Source organism: Chiloscyllium plagiosum, chromosome 15 (genome assembly GCF_004010195.1).
Source record: "Chiloscyllium plagiosum isolate BGI_BamShark_2017 chromosome 15, ASM401019v2, whole genome shotgun sequence".
NCBI lineage: Eukaryota > Metazoa > Chordata > Chondrichthyes > Orectolobiformes > Hemiscylliidae > Chiloscyllium > Chiloscyllium plagiosum.
In genome coordinates this window covers 56,793,220-56,810,571 of record NC_057724.1, presented here as the reverse complement: position 1 = coordinate 56,810,571, position 17,352 = coordinate 56,793,220, and the positions used below count along the sequence as shown (strand labels likewise).

General features: G+C 42.2%; 1 protein-coding gene across 9 annotated transcripts in view; it reads left to right on the top strand.

Moving 5' to 3' along the window:
• LOC122557344 (serine/threonine-protein kinase PAK 3) overlaps window positions 1-17,352 on the top strand; it is a 248,127-nt gene that overhangs the window by 220,007 nt on the left and 10,768 nt on the right. For all 9 annotated transcript variants that reach the window (XM_043704955.1, XM_043704958.1, XM_043704959.1 and 6 more), the window contains 2 exons: window positions 182-294; window positions 4,812-4,929. In XM_043704955.1, the coding sequence (XP_043560890.1) occupies window positions 182-294; window positions 4,812-4,929 (231 nt within the window). The remainder of the gene's footprint in view (window positions 1-181; window positions 295-4,811; window positions 4,930-17,352) is intronic.

Here is a 17,352-nt window from a genome sequence, read left to right as displayed (position 1 = left end):
TTTCCAGCAACACATTTTCAGCTCTGATCTCCAGCATCTGCAGTCCTCACTTTCTCCTCACCTTCCGAATCTACCACACCAAAGGGTCCATGACTGAAAGTGGTCTGTTTTGGTTTTTAACTAAACATACTATCAGAGCACCATCTTGTTAACTGCTGACCTCAACCAAATCTGATTACAGGTGGCAATCAAGCAGATGAACCTACAGCAACAACCCAAGAAGGAGCTGATTATAAATGAAATCCTTGTCATGAGGGAAAATAAGAATGCAAACATTGTGAACTATTTAGACAGGTGAGTCTTAAGAAGTGAGGTTCCACATTCTGCTTGGATGTAATTGTGGAAGTTTCAACAAATAAGCTCCCACACCTGGATCCCCCTTGTTGCCTCCTCCTCCTTCTCCTCCTTCTTTCCCCAGCCCATTAGTACAGTAGTGTAGTAAAATGTGGAGGTATTCAAAGACTTGTGACCTACTAAGGTAGCCATAAATTGAGGTCCACTCTTTCTGTTAAAGTTTTTTTTTAAATACAAGTACACACATCATCCCAGTTCACCTGACTATCAGCTCAAAGTTGCTAGAAAGCGTGGACCAGGTTTCTGCACTGAAAAGGATTATTATATTTATTACAAGTAATTAGCCTATAGCTACAAGCAAACAGAGATACAACACAGCAAGCTGAAACTCTAATCCCATAAACATGTGCACGTGCATGCACACACACACACACGCATTGAGAGAGAAAAAGAAGCAGAAGTCAGTTAAGTGGTCTTTGCTTCCTGATTCTAATGTTGAGATGAGTCTTCTTCAGCTGGCCAGACCTCTTAGTTTGTAAGATGCGCAGTGTTCATCTGTAAAATGTCTATGATTTATCCACTTAAAAGCCACAGCTCACAGCAACTGCTGCAGAGAGGTAACAGGTTTTCTTCAGGTTTAAACTGAGTTTTTACTGCAGAGCACATGCAGCTTCTGCTGGAGAGAACAGCTTGTCAGCTCCTAACCCCCTGCACATTGCAGGAACTCAGCCACAAAAATAGAGTTCACAATAGGCATTAAATTACAGTAAATCCCTTTCTGTAAAAACAATTCTTTCTCATTGCAGTCCACAGTTTTTAAAGACAATATTAAAAAGACACCAGTCCTGAAAGAAAATAATACTCCTATGATTTTTCTCGCAGAAGTGTCCAGATTAAATTTTAATACCAGGAGCCTTGTCAATCCTCTGCAATAGCCCTGAGTACTTTCTCTTGAAACATAGAAAATGAAAGTGAGCCATTCGGCCCTTCAAGTCTACTCCACCATTTAATATGCTCCTGGCAGATCACCCTGTATCATCAGTACCATATTCTCAGTTTGTCCCCATACTTGCTCATCCCTTTAGCCCTAAGAACTATATTTAACTCCTGTTTGAAACATTCAATGTTTTACTCTCAGCAGCTTTCTGTGGTAGCAAATTCTACTGAATCAACACTCTGATGAAGAAATGTCTCCTAATCTCAGTCCTAAATGTTCTACTCCATATCCCTTTAAACTGTTACCCCTGGTTCTGGACACACTGGAATATCCTTCCTGTGTTTACCCTGTTTCGTCTTGTTGCAACTCTTTCATTAATTCAAGAATTATTTGCTTTCATGGGACATGAATGTCACAGATGAGACCAGTATTTGTTGCCTATCCTGAGATTCCCTTGAACAGGTGGTTGTGAGTTGCTTTCTTGAGTCATTGCAGTCTATATGACAAAGGTACAGCCACAGTGTTGTTAGGGAGGGAGTCCCAGGATTTTAGATTAGATTAGATTCCCTACAGCATGGAAACAGGCCCTGCAGCCCAACAAGTCCACACCGACCCTCCGAAGAGTAACCCACCCAGACTTATTTCACTACATTTATCCCTGACTAATGCATCTAACAGGGAGACAGTGAGGTCTGCAGATGCTGAAGATCAGAGTTAAGAGTGTATTGCTGGAAAAGTACAGTAGGTCAGGCAGCATTCGAGGAGCAAGAAAATCGACGTTTCGGGCCGGAGCCCTTCAGGAATTCCTGCTGAGGGGCTCTGGCTTGAAATGCCGATTCTCCTGCTCCTCGGATGCTGCCAGACCTGCTGTGCTTTTCCAGCAACACATTCTCAACTAATGCACACAACATTATGGGCAATTTAGCATGGCCTATTCACCTTAACCTGCACATCGTTTGGATTGTGAGAGGTAACCGGAGCACCTGGAGGAAACTCACGCAGACACCGTGGGCGGCACGGTGGCACAGTGGTTAGCACTGCTGCCTCACAGCGCCAGAGATCCGGGTTCAATTCCCGCCTCAGGCGATTGACTGTGTGGAGTTTGCACGTTCTCCCCGTGTCTGCGTGGGTTTCCTCTGGATGCTCTGGTTTCCTCCCACAGTCCAAAGATGTGCAGGTCAGGTGAATTGGCCATGCTAAATTGCCTGTAGTGTGAAGTAAGGGGTAAATGTAGGGGTATGGGTGGGTTGCGCTTCAGTGGGTCGGTGTGGACTTGTTGGGCTGAAGGGCCTGTTTCCACACTGTAATGTAATCTAAAAAAAAATGAGAAAAATGTGCAAACTCCACATAGATAGTCTCCCAAAACTAGAATTGAACCAGGTCCCTGGTGCTATGAGCCAGCAGTTCTAACCACTGAGCCGCCCCACATTTTAAGTCCAGCATTGGGAAGGAATGGTGATTTAGTTCTGAATCTGAATGGTGAATTGCTCAGAGAGGCACCTGGAAGGTGGCAGGAGAGAATTAGACTTCAATGAAACTACAAAGTGACATGTGTGTCTAAAATTAACAACAGAAGTCAATGCAGGATGTACTTATTCCTGTCACTACATGAAAGTATGATTGAACCAGGGGCAAGCTCAAGCACCTTAATAAGATGTCTGCGTTTACACAGAGATACCTGATGAAGGAGCAGCGCTCCGAAAGCTAGTGCTTCCAAATAACCCTGTTGGACTATAACCTGGTGTTGTGTGATTTTAAACTTTGTCCACCCCCGTCCAACACCAGCTCCTCCACATCATGGCTAAACAAAGATGGAAAGAGCTCATAATAAACACTAAACTGTGGATTTAGAAATATTGGTCTGCTCCAGGCAAAATATGATGTAGATACCTACAGGTGTGGAACTGAAAGCTTCAGATATAAATGCTACATGACATTCACTTGAACAAGTATTCAATAGCTATGGAAGATTGTTAATGGTAAATAGAGTCATAGAGTATACAGCACGGAAACAGATGCTTCGGTCCAACCAGTCCATGCCGGCATGTTTCCAAACTAAACTGGTCCCACCTGCCTGCTCCTGGCCCATATCCCTCCAAACCTTTCCTTTTCATGTACCTAGCCAAATGCCTTTTAAACGTTGTGAAGGTACCCACATCCACCACTTCCCCTGGAAGTTTATTCCACACACGAATAAAAAATTTGCCCTCGTGTTTTTTTAATCTCTCTCCTCTCCTCACCTTAAAAAGTGCCCCTTGGTCTTGAAATCCCCCATTCTAGGGAAAAGATAACTACCACCAACTCTATCTATTCCCCACATTATTTTATAAACTTCTATATGTTTGCCTCTCAGCTTCCTACTTTCCAGTGAAAAATCCCAGCCAATCTGTGGTTTAACTATTTTTTTAGAAAGCTTTGAAAGATGAGGGAGTCTTACGACCATCCTTCCCTCACCACCACAGCCACAACTGTATTGGGAATAGGGGAGCAGTCAAAACAAAGTGGGTGACCAGCCTACTGTCTTTCTGCACTTCCTCAGACTCTTCGAATGTATTACCTTGGGTAGTGGGTGAAGGCATCAAGCAGCCCTCTCACCCCATTCATGGCTATTAAGTTGCCAAACACTTTAGAACCTCCTCTGCCCTAATACAGTGGGTGGATGGAAGGAAGGAGGCCAGCTCACAGCTTTAATAGTTGAGAATAAAAGCTGGATTGAAGGGCATATCCTCTATTGAGGAATCTCCTATGTCCATTATGGACACTGTTCCTCAGGACAGAACTGACACTCTGCACCTCCCCATGACCTCTAAAACACAAACTCCCCATTCGTGTCCCAATCCTTCCTGTCAAAATCTCCAGCCTCACATTGAAGTTCTGTTATGCATATTCCTTCTTGGGAGGCCTTGTAGTCCCATCAACAGCTAATAAAGCATTCTGATGTTACTGGGCCTCCTTGGTCATCAGTCGATCAGATTGGGTGGCAATGCTCAAAGTCAATACTATCCCAACTGTCGTGGTGTGGTCCCACTCTCCCTTTAAGGCCACTCCCAGCAATCTAAAGCCAGTGAGGCACTGACCACATTTCAAATCAGGCGTTGGTTTGGAAAGGAATCAGCCCAATCCCAGTCCATGTAAACTTCACCACATGAGTTCCCCATACCTGATTCTCACTGATCCACAAATATTCCTGGAAAGGTGCTCTTGCATCAGTCACTTGGAGGCGTGGCTGTGATTGCCATTTTCAGGATCATATTGCTCATTATTATTCCTAATGTTATCATACTTATTGTTATCAAACTTAACAAATACTGGGGAGAGGGGCTAATTGCCAAAACGCTCCTGGGCATTGTGCTTGAATTGTTCACACATTGGGAACAGGAGCTCATGTCTGATTCAGGGAGTGATTCTGACTGTCTTGGACTGCACATTGTCTGCTCATAAACTGCCCTTTCATTCACATCCACAAACATCAGATCTTGGTGTTTACGTCTGCTTTGCATGTAATGTTGGGCCACCTGCGATTTGCTAATAATTATTCTTTAAACAAGTTTCTGAGTGATCACTTTTTTTTTAATGTCAGTTACCTTGTAGGGGATGAGCTCTGGGTAGTAATGGAATATCTGGCTGGGGGCTCCTTGACAGATGTAGTCACAGAGACCTGTATGGATGAAGGCCAGATAGCAGCAGTGTGCCGGGAGGTAAGTGCAATTTAGTGTATCGCATTTGACTGTAAATGTTGAACACAATAGACGCCGTTGTGCTCCAGAATTTGCCAAAATCCCCACCAAACTGCTCAGGTACAAATACAACACTGGCACCTATCTAACAATGTGGAAAATTGTCCAGGTTTCTCCTCCTCACGCAATGTAAAGAAATCCAATCTAGCCAGTTACTGCCCCATCAGCCTGCTCTCGATCATCAGTAAAGTGATGGAAGGGGTCATCAGCAGTAATATCAAGCAAAGTCTGCTCAGCATTAACTTGCTCAGTGACACCCAGTTTATATTCCACCAGGGCCACTCAGCTCTTGACCTCATTACAGCCTTGGTTCCAACATAGACAAAGGAGCTGAATCTGAGAGGTGAGATAAAAATGACAGCCCTTGATGTCAAGGAACCCTAGCAAAACAGGAATCAGTGTGTACTGGGGGCAAATTCTCCAGACTGGAGTCATACCTGGCACAAAGGAAAATGTTATTGTTGTTGGAGGTCAGTCATCTCCGCCCCAGAATATCTCTGCAGGAGTTCCTCAGGGTAGTATCTTGGGTGCTTCATCAATGATACTTCCTCCATCATAAAGTCAGAAGTGGGATGTTTGCTAATGATCACACAACGTTCAGCACCATTTGCGACTCCGTGGATAGTGAAACAGTGCATGTCCAAATGCAGAAATACGTGGATAATATCCAGGTGTGTGCTGATAGGTGGCAAATAATATTCATGCCACACAAGTGGCATCTCCATCAAAAGAGAATCTAACTCTTCTAACATTCAATGGAATAACCATCACTGTCCCCAGCTGTCAACATCCTGGGGGTTACCATTGACCAGAAACAGAACTGAACTTGCCAGACTAATACAGTGGTTATAAACAGGTCAGAGAATTGGAATCCTATGGTGAGTACTTCATTTCCTCACTGCCCAAACCCTGTCCATCATCTACAGGGCACAGCTCAGGAGTGTGACCTGTGTACTCCCCACTTTTCTGGATGGGTGCAGAACCAATAACATCAAGAAGCTTGACACCACCCAGGACAGAACAGCCCACTTGATTGGCATCACGTCCACAAACATCCACTCCTTCCACTACTGACACTCCATAACAGCATTGTATGTCATCTACAAGATGCACTACAGTAATTCAAAGTAAGAATTAAATTCTTGCTGCAGGTTCTTCACCATCCTGACTTTGAATTGTATTTGTTGCTCCTTCAGTGTTGCTGGGTCAAAATTCTGGAAATCCTTCCCTAATAACTTTGTGGGTGTATCTACACTAAATGGACTGCAACGGATTAAGAAGATGGCACACCACCACCTTCTGAAGGGGAGAACGGGGTCAGCAATTAATGTTGTCCCAGTCAGCATCAACCAGATCCTTCGAATGAATTAAAAATATAATTCCCTGTTGTGTCAATGCCACTAACTCACCAGGGATCACATGACTGACCCCACAGATACAGGTCCCTTTTGTCCAGCCCTCCTACTGGCCTGGAGTCTATTGCAGACACCGCAGTAGTGCTGCTGAGACTAAGGAGTTGCTGATGATAGGTAGATAAATTCCTGACTGGAATTTAATCATATTGAAGTTCCCTGAAACAGTCACAGCTGTAGTAGAGTTGTTACAAACTCTCTGACCAATAGATGAGGCCACCACATGATTGCTAAATTCAGCCCATTTTGTGTGCCTTAATATATAGGAACGTAAACAACACGAAACAAGAGAAGAACGGTTCATCCCCAATTAAAGTATCCGTTTTAAATGCCACCTTAGAATAAGGGACACTAGTTTGTTTCAGTTGTTCATCTGGAATGATAATTTAGAACGTAACTTCTGAAATGAAAATAACAGTAAACTACTGTTGGCTTCTTTCTTTGTGCAACAGCTATCTTTGCAGTAAAACCCTAGATAAAGGCCACAGTAATATTTAATTACAGTCAGGAGTTAGTGACTGCTAAGCAATTTGTTGTGAAGAAATTGAAATTAATTAGATAGGACAGTCCTTGGTGTTATGCAATGTTATTAACTGAGCATATTTTGAATTAAGAATATTCTCGGGTGAGCATGACAGCTTTGGAGAGATGTAAACAAGACAGCTTGCCCCAAACTGCACTTACTCGGGAAAGTAGTTAGTTTTTCTTTTTTTTGGTAGATCTCATGCTTATATACTACAACAACAACTTACAAAACAACCTTAACATTGCAAAACACTGAGACATTTCACAGGATTGATTCCAACCATAGAAATGATACAACACAGAATGGGAGCATTTAGCCCATTTTGTCCATGCTGACCCAAAGACAGCCAGATGCCCTTTCTAATCCCATGGCCCACAGCCCTGCAACTTACAATACTTAAGGTGCAGACTCAGGTACTTCATAAAAGAGCTTTGGGTGTCTGCCTCCACTCCCAACTCGGACAGCGAATTCCAAACACCTATCACCTTCTACAAAAAAACACTTTCTGTTCCTCATATCCCTTGTAATCCATCTGCCACTTAGCTCAAAGCTATGACCCCTGGTTTTTGAACTGCCTGTCAAGGGAAACTGGTTCCTCTTGATTGCTCTATCTATACCCCTCATGGTTTTGTATATCTCAATCGTATCACCCCCTGCCTTTTCTGTTCCAAGGAAACAGCCCCAACTTCTCCCATCTCCTCGTAGCTACAATTCTCCAGGGCCCTGGCAACATTCTAGTAAATCTTCTCTGCACTTTCTCCAGAGCAATTCAGTTTTAAAATTTGTTAGATAATTTTAATAAATAGGCAGATTTTTACCAGTAATAGAGGTTCTAAGACTAGAAAGAAAGTGATCTCGTAGTTGCCATGACATGTTCCTACCTTTTGTGCCATCTTGCTGGTGTGGAAGCTGAGTGGCTACCTAGTCTCCAAGGGTAGCTAATTTTTAATAACTACCTAGTCTCCAAGGGTAGCTAATTTTTAATAACTACATGCGCATTTGGGGGAAGATCAGTGATACTGCTAGGATCTTCCTGATAGCTGATTGGCCCTTGGTTGGACCAGAGCCAGCAGGTGTCTGGGAGTGGCCTCCCAGCTACAGGCTTTTAGTTCATGCATCTGCCCTGACCACCAGGGCCTTGGGTTCCAGAAGACCACAGCAGCAACTGCAGATCATCATGTGGAGGAGTTTAATTTGAAGTCCCCAGAGGACCCATCCATGATGGGGCATCTCGCCATCTCTTCTGGAGGTAGCCACGTAGGTAGCGACCTCTTCTGCTGGAGCTGCCAGCTGCCTGGAGTCGCGGGCACTTTGTTTGACCTTCTCATCTGCACAACCTCCCTAAGTGGACAGGGCTGTTGAAGGTAGCCTCTTAATGGACATGACTTCCTCTTTATAAAACCATGCTGGTTTCTCCTTGGTTACATATGTGTTATCTATTGTTTTATATATTTCTGTTCTGCTATTGGCCATGACTCGTGGCCATGATGGGACCTATGCCTGCAGGGACCTAGAGTGCCTCACAAAAGGGGAAGTACAACTATCCCATGGTGTTTTAAAAGATCCTGCCTCTGTATTCATAACCGGTTAGTCTGAAAAATCATTGATCTACATTCTGAACAGATGTCAGGTTACCATTGATCTATATTGATCAGGAACAGCTCCTGTATCTTTGAGTTGGCCAGCACATCACACTGAATTTTTAAAAAAATTGAAATACAGTATTGACCTTACAGTGACATGGGCTAATTAAGACTGTGCTTAATGCAGCTATTCAATCCAATTTGTCTAAGTTTTACAGTAACTTGCAACTCAGACCATTGTCTTTGCAAAAATCCCAGCTATGCCTGAAGTTTAAGTTGCAAGTCAGTCAAACCATCAGCTCACACCAAAACGTGTCTCATTTTTGTTTGTTTCAAAAGGAAGGAATTCAAACAAATTTTTGTCTTCAAGCAAGGTTCATGCATTTGTGATCTATCTATGCTCAAAGTAGGAGAGCTTTTTTACGTGCATTTTGATCCAAGAAGAACCAGGAACAGCGCACTTTAAAAAGCAGTGACAATTCTTCAATCAATCTTTATCTACTCATACTGCATATTGCACTTCTTGCTAGTCTAAAGGATGGGAACATTGCTGGAAAGGCCAGCATTTATTGTACTTGAGAAGGTAGTTGCGAATTGATTCTTAAATACAAAAACTTGCAATACCACTTCTGAGGGCAGTTGAGAATCAACACCTTGCCATGGGTGTGAACCCATTTATTGACCAGGCCAGATAAGCACAGTAGGTTTCCTTTCCTGAAAGGCATTAATAAATCCAATGGGTTTACACAATATTTCTGAATCATCATTACTGATGCTACTTTTTCGATTCAAATTTAAAGACCGAGCCTTTATTGCACATTATTGGCCATTTGGTCAATGTTTATGTTGACTCTCTGTAAATAATCTGGTCAGTCTCATTCACCTGTTCCATTCACATCACTCTCAAAGTGATGTTTCCTTCAAGACCATCCAATTTCTTTTCATCATTGATTTCACCACTTTGGTAGATAGCAAGTTCCAAGTCATTGCTTGCATTAAGACGTTCTTCCCCACATCCCCTTGCATCTCTTGCCCATAACTTTCAATCTGTGACTATAGAACAATGGCTAATTAGGACAGCTTCTCTTTACTTGCCTTACCCAAACCTGCCAAAATCAAATGCACTTCTATCAAATCTCCCCTAAATCTCCTTTACTGCTATCTTGGGCCAGGCCCCTAAACGCTCAAAATATATTTAAGAAGGTAACCCAGACCCTAACCTTTTTTAAATGTTTTAGGCAGGTGTAAAGTGGATATTCCAAGAGTGATGCAGCTGACCCATCCACTCAATTTTAAACAAAACAATTTATTTAGAGACTAACTAAGTGAAACATGAACAAAAGAGAACCGAATTTAAAATAACTTAACCTCTTTCAAAACCCAGTTGACTCTTCAGCTTCATGATGCTGTTCCAAATACTTGCAACATTTCCATAAACACTCCCTTGGTTAAAAGAAAAGATAAAATCACACCGGTTCTTACAGGAGAGAGATTGCAGAGAGAGTCAGGATCAATATGGAGCTGTTTGTTTGACTAGCAGCCTCAAACAGTCTGCTTGTTCAAACCAAACCAAACCCTGAACTGGGGGAACTGGCCACTCCCCTTTCATTGTACAAGTGTTTTAAAAGAAAGACTTAAAAGCCTTCTCAAGTAGATATTTCCAGACATATCTGGAATCTCTGCCTTTGCAACCCCTCTGGAAAAAAAAAGCAAAGACAAAATAACCTTGTCAAAGGAGCAGCATCATCACACTGCACAGAAAAGAACCTCAGCTTCTTCAAATTAATTGGCTTGTCGGTAAAAGCCCTCATCCCCAGAACATTCTGTTCTATTTTCTTTGCAGCATCTCAAGGTACCTGACAAGGGGTCATAAGAGAAGAGCCCATGGCGTTGGGTAATATGTTGGCATGAATAGAGAATTGGCTCAACGGCAGAAAACAGTGAGTGAGGATAATGGATTCCATTACAGATTGGGTTCCACCTGGGAACAGTGCAGGGACTGCAACTGTTCACAAGACATATTAATGACTTGGGGAAGCCAAATTTGCATATAACACAAATAGATGGAAAGGCAAGTCTTGAGAAGGACAGAATCCGTTTACAGAAAGAGATTGATAGGTTAAATCAATGGACAAAAATCTGGCAAATAGATTATAATGTGGGGAAAATGTGCAATTGCTCATTTTGGAAGGCAGAGTAAAAGCAGATAATATAGCATAAATGGAGAAACTTTTAGAAAATAACAGCACAAAGGGACTCTGGGTGATGTGCATGAAACACAAAGCTAGCATGCGGTGCACCCGGTAATCAGAAAGGCTAATGGAATATGAGTTTCATGGGAGTTGAATGTATTCTTAGGGAAGTCTTACTGAAACTATACAGGGTGCTGATGAAACCACATCTGAAGTACTGTGAGCAGTTTTGATCCCCTTAATTATGGAAATCTATAATTTCATTGGAGACAGTTGAGAGAAGGTTCACTTGGATTATGCCTGGTGCGGATGGATTATCTTATGAGCATACATTAAACAGATTGGGAGTCTACTTGCTCAAGTTTAGAAGAATGAGAGGTGATCCCGTTGAAATTTATAGATTTCTTAAGGGGTTTGACAGGGTAAATGCTGACAGGATGTTTCCCCTCAAGGGAGATTCCAGGAGCAGTGAGTCAAGTCTCAGAATAAAGGGGCACCAATTTAAGAATGAGATGAGGAGGAATTTCTTCTCTTGGAGAGTTGTGAGTTTTTAGAACTCCTTGCCGTACAGAGTTGTGTGGGCAGATTCCTTGTATATATTTAAGGCTGAGATAGATCCTTGATCAGTAGGGAAATCAAGCATTACAGGGAAAGGGAAGGAAAGTGGTCATGATGAATGTCGATCAGCCATGATCCTATTGAATGGTGGAACAGGCTCATGAGGCTAAATGGTCTTATCATTCTTCATGTGTTGTAACCAGTACTGAATGCATGTGGCTAATTGTGGTTTAAACAGACCCTTAAAAATGTTCATCATAACTTTTCTTTTTGCATGTGATCCCTTTTAATTTATGAAGTCAAAGATTCCATATGCTTTGCTAACACTCTGTCACTGTGTCCTGTCACCATCAAAAATGTATTTGCATGCATCCACAGGCCCCTCTACTCCTATACACTCTTTACACATGTGTCTCTATTTCCTCTCTCAATTGCTTCTGCCAAAATTCATTATCTCACACGTTTGAATAAGTGTACATTTTCTGCATCTATGCAATACTCCATCTTCCACCTTTCTGTCAATGTCCCTGCCTTATCTATGTCCTACTATGATTGATTTCCATCATGCTTACTGTTTGCCACTCCTGTGTGTGTGAACATCAAAGTTTAAAGTTCTACTCTACGCTGTGATCCACTTATTTATTCACTGCTTGGGTCATTATGTTTTGAGATACGATTACTGTATGCAGTGCCATGGTCTATAAAATAATCCTTTCCCACAACTCTTTTTTTTCAATCAATCCACCAATTTCCTATCCAAGGTTACACTGACCTTCCAATTTGATGACCCTCAATTGTGTTAATTAGCTTTTCATGTGCATCATAAGGTGAAGTGTGTTTTGTTAATTTACGCAAGCTTTGATAGACTGTAAGAGCGCACATAGCAACTAATAAAATTAGAGTTTGGCACATAAGATGGCAAGTCACAAAATTAGAATTCTTTTCATCTTAGTGAGAAATCACAACTTCCTAGAATAGCAATGGTATTAATTTGAGATTTGACACCACCTTGTGGCTATAGGGGGTTCTGTCTGATGATGATGCAAGAAAATGGGGGAAACGGAAAATATCCTGAATACAAAATGTACTATTTGGCAGAAAGCATGAATCTTTTAATCATTTCCAGTTTAGTTTGATTTTTTTTTCCCTCTCATAAACCACAACTGTTATCTTCAGGCGTCCAACATCCGAGAAATTGTTCCGTTTGGAGGGGCTGCCTCCTTTGTCACAGCCACCAAACAGCTTTGTCGTTTCACTTGCAGAATTTTGGTAAAATCCAGTTGGGATGTCTCTTTTGATCTCCCTGACAGAGTTCCAACATAATTATACACACTTAGCTTCAGGCTGTACACACCGTTGGGCTGTAATACTATGGGGCAGCACTGCCTTTACTTTCTTAAGTAGACCTAACAGGGCTTTGTGGTCTGTTATTATTACAAGTTTGCATCCATAAGGGTATCGATGGAACATCCTGACTCCAAATATGACTACCAAACTTAACTTCTGTATCTAGCTGTATTTGTGCTTTGCATTTGCCAAAGTCCTGGATGTATTTGTGATTGCGTGTTCCTCTCCGTAATACCATAGCTAATACTATCCCGATGCTGTATGGGGAGGCATCATATGTCAATACCAGATCTCATTCGGGATCATGGTGTGCCAACACCTTTAGAGGATGATAGCTGTTTCTTCACTTCCCTGAGTGCTATTGCTTGGCTATGTGACCATTTCCAAGGTTGACCCTGCATTGAGAGTTAATACAAAGGTGCCAGGATGGAGGCTGGGTTACGCATGAACTTTCCATAATAGTTCACCAGCCCCAGGAAAGACCTATGCTCCGGTACAGATGTGCCAGGACACTATTGATTGCCCTCACTTTATCTTCCAATGGGTGTCACTCAGTCTTGTCGACTCTGTAGCTCAAGAAAGTCACTTCCCTTCTAAGGCATACGCCACCTGGAAGAAATGTCTAAGGACTCTGTCCAACTTCTCTAAGTGCTCCTTGTTGCTAGCACGTCATCTAATAAATGGCAGCCTGGAGTAGACCTTGTAAAATATTTTCCACTGTCTACTGAAAAATTGCATGGGCTGTGATACCCCAAACGGCAGCATCATATACTGGTACATACTCTATGGGTAGTAATTGTAGCATACGCCTGGGAATCCTCATCTAACCACAATTGCAAGTAGGCAGGGCTTGTGTCCAGCTTTGTGAAATACAACTCTGCCAATTGCCTTAATCTAGTCAAAAATCCAGATACGGTTTCCCCTGGTTCTTGAATTGCCAAGTAAAATCAATAGCATCTCGGAATTGGAGGAGGCTTGGGGCGGTAATATTCCTTAACTAAATCATCAACTCTTGAAAGCTTTTAATATCTGGTGCCTCAGGGAAAGTTAGGATCCTAATAACTGGAAAAGGTGTGGGGGCACAAGCTGTAAGGAGAATTATTTGTTGCTTTTCATCTGCCCCAATGTCATTTGCCTGGAAAAAGTAACACATTCTTTCCACATACTGGGCCCAGTCTCCGAAGGCAGAATCGAATGAGCCAAGCTTCCTAAATAACAGCATGATGCCATAAATGCTTACCTCAACTCAAATACAACTATAGCGAGTGAACTTCTTCAGGCGTGTGCTTTCCTCTTGTCATCACTCCACAGAGACCAATATCCCATCACCAGCTCACCCTTTATTCATACATGGAGAGTCCTTCAGTTTCCTCAGAGTGAGCAGAATCGCTGGCATTCCTGTTTTTTTTACCCCCACACTACCGCCTAACTGCGGTAGTACTTATTTTTTCCCCAGCACCCATGTTGTGTGTGTGCAGGTGTGAGACACAGTGAAAGACACAAGGTGCATAAACCTTTATTCACTTTCCACCACGAGGAAGAAAGGAAATACCCGAGTGGCCAGTGACAAGCAGTGCCTTTCACATCAAAGGGCAACGCTGTGTGATCAAACAGTGAAGGGGAGGGGCATTCCTGTTTATATCTGTCAGCCAGGGTTCCCTGATTGGACCATATTAACAGAACATGAGCTCCCTGAGTGGTGCTATGAAGTCTACCTGGCTGCCCTCATTACCGTCACTACACAGACAATACGATTGTGGGACTCCATCTTCACAAGGACTTGTGTGGTGATCACTCCTACCAATACTGTCATGGACAGATGCAGCTACTGTAGGTAGATTGGTGAGGATAAGGTCAATTAAGATTTCCCTCTTGTTGGTTCCCTCACCACCTAACAGAAGCCCCATCTAGCAGTTTGTCTTTTTAGGATTCAACCAGTTTAGTCAGTATTACTGCTACTGAGCCATCTTGGGTGATGGATACTGAAGTCTCTTACCAATTTATCTCCTTGTAACCCACATTGTCACCCAAGTGATCAACAAGTAGCACTGATTTATCAGCTCACAGGAGGTATGAGGTGCAAGAGGTTTCCTTGCATATAGGGTCTATTTCCGTGCTGTATGACTCTATACTTGACCTTATACAATGAGATTTCACAGGGTCAGAGTCAATGTTGGGGACTCACAGGGCAACTTCTTCCCAACTATCTCTACCACCAAGTATCTCACTTGACGACATTATACCCAGGGATGGAGATGGTGTGGCTGGACATAGTCGTTCTCATGGAAATTACCTGACAGACAGCGCTCCCAATTTTGGTGTAAATGCCCAGATGTTGGTGAGGAGGACTTTTCAGGTCAGCAAAGCTGTGTGAGTACCATTGTTGTTGCTGGGTGTTCCATCAGGTTTTATAATTTTATCAGCTTTTGCAGTGATTAGATACAACTGAGCAGCTTGCTAGACCATTTCACAGCCATCCACGTTGTTATGGATTCAGAGTCATATATCAGTCAGATCAGGTGAAAAATGACAGACTTTCCTTCCAAAAGGGACATTAGTGAAGCAGATAGGTTTTTATAGTTACCGTGTTACTAACTTTTAATTGCATATTTATTAATTGAATTAAAATTGAACCCCTATATCCAGAGCAGAAAGCCTGGGTCACTGGATTACTAGCCTAGGGTTAATATCACTATGCCATGACCACCTCAGCACTTACACATTCTATGATTTGCCCAATGTTGAACCAATATTTAATCACCTGAATTAAGGCTTATGTTGAATCTATTAGAATAGCAAAAGCAGCATTTATAGTTGTTGATCCTTTATCTAACTATCCACTTTGGTTCAATGGTAACACTCTTACTACTGAGGTAAAAGCTTATGGTTCAAGTTTCAGTTGGAATTAATCACATATTCTAGGCAGTTGTTTCACTGAGGTAGGTAAGCAGTATTGGAGATGGTACCTATTAAAACCCATTTGCTAACTTACAGTTCAGGTCCAAGGTGTTGTCATCCATGGATAGCATTCAAACACTCCATCATGAAACCACAGCTTGAATATTGTGTCCAGTTTTGGTTTCCTTACTTTAGGAGGGGTATAGTTGCATTGGAGGCAGGTCAGCTGAGACTCACGTGATTGATTCCAGTCAGGAGTTTGTCTTATGAAGAGTGATTGAACAGTTTAGGCCAATACACTCTGGAGTTTAGAAGAATGAGCAGAGATCTATTGGAGATCTAACATACTCAAGGAGATTGACGAATTAGATGCAGAGTTTTTTTTACTGCATAAGATAACCTAGAACAAGAGGTCATTGTTTTAGGATAAGGGTAGCTGATTTAAAGCAGAGGTGAAGATAAATTACTTCTCTCACAAGGTTATAAATTAGTGGAATTACTACACCAGGGTATGGTAGATGCTGAGACATTGAGTTAATTTAAAGAGGAAATAGACAAATTTTTAATTAGTAATGGGTTGAAACGTGATGGAGAGCAGGCAGGAAAGTGGAGTCTAGGCCGAGATGAGATCACCCATGTTGGTACTGAGTGATGGAACAGGCTTAAAGGGCTGAACTGCCCACTCCTTAAGCCTTACTCCTCTTATTTTCATTTCCCAACTGGAATGTGCAAAAGTTAGATGCAGAGTAGCTGTTGGCACGTGAAGATCTGGTAGCTCTTATTGAGGTACTGGCCTCATGTTAAGTGATGGGAATGAGTTTTAGGGAGGTTCTCAGAGGAGTGATGGTGAATATTCTCCTGTGGAGAAAACAGGAGCATCTGACTACTCTGAAGACCATCTTTATCCTTCAAAGCAGTTGCCAACTTGCTTCAACTGATGGATTCTGCACTTTGGGCCCTAGTTAGCATGCGATTAGAATCCTAATAACACTTTCATACCCAATTCTCATTTATGTCCAAAGCACTTTCATGAATCTGGCAAGGACTATCCACTGCCACCACAATCAGCTCCCACTGAGAAGCATTATAACTTCTGTGCTACATTCTCCTTTCTTTTTTCATTCATGCTTCGACCAAGTTGGCAGTTTGCTTGACAAAATCTGCATTTTGAGGAGCAGAAACTGTGTTAAAACAAATAAAATACAAATCTGGCTTCTTGTGAAGCTTGTCAGCACAGCAGTAGCATGCTACAGAAATAACTACAGCAATATCTGATGCAGCAGGAACGTGGCGAATAGAGAAGGAATCTTAAAACACAAGTCTTGCTTCTAAGTGGTTGAGTTCCTGTTTTTTCCATTCTCTCTGATTCTGGAAAATCATAGTTCTTCCCCAGGCTAGTGGGCTTTTCCACATAGGCTACTTGCTTCTCCTGAGTTCAGGTAGACAAGAGAGATTGTCTCACACAACAATGACTCTCAACAATTGTTGAATCAATCCTCTTGTCACCTACAAAGGATGATAGGCATACAGTAATTTCTTTGGGGATGGGATAAACTTCTTCTGTTATACCATAATTGATGGTTGAAGAGACAAATTGACGAGGTATATCCTCCCACAGGTGTCATACGTGAGATGGATACCAGATGTCTTTGTTGTTTTTGGTATTGACACCTGTTAACAAGCCATTGTGGAAACTGTGCATCTTGGCACTTGCTGACCCATGTCACTGTTGCTTTCTGTCATCAGCTAATGGCTCCCAGAGTGTGAAAATAAATGTTTAGGGCCTTCATGGTATGTTTGCAAACATCCTTGAACCAGATTCTCTTGGGATTACTTCAGAAGTAAACTGCTCATTAACTTGAGATGCT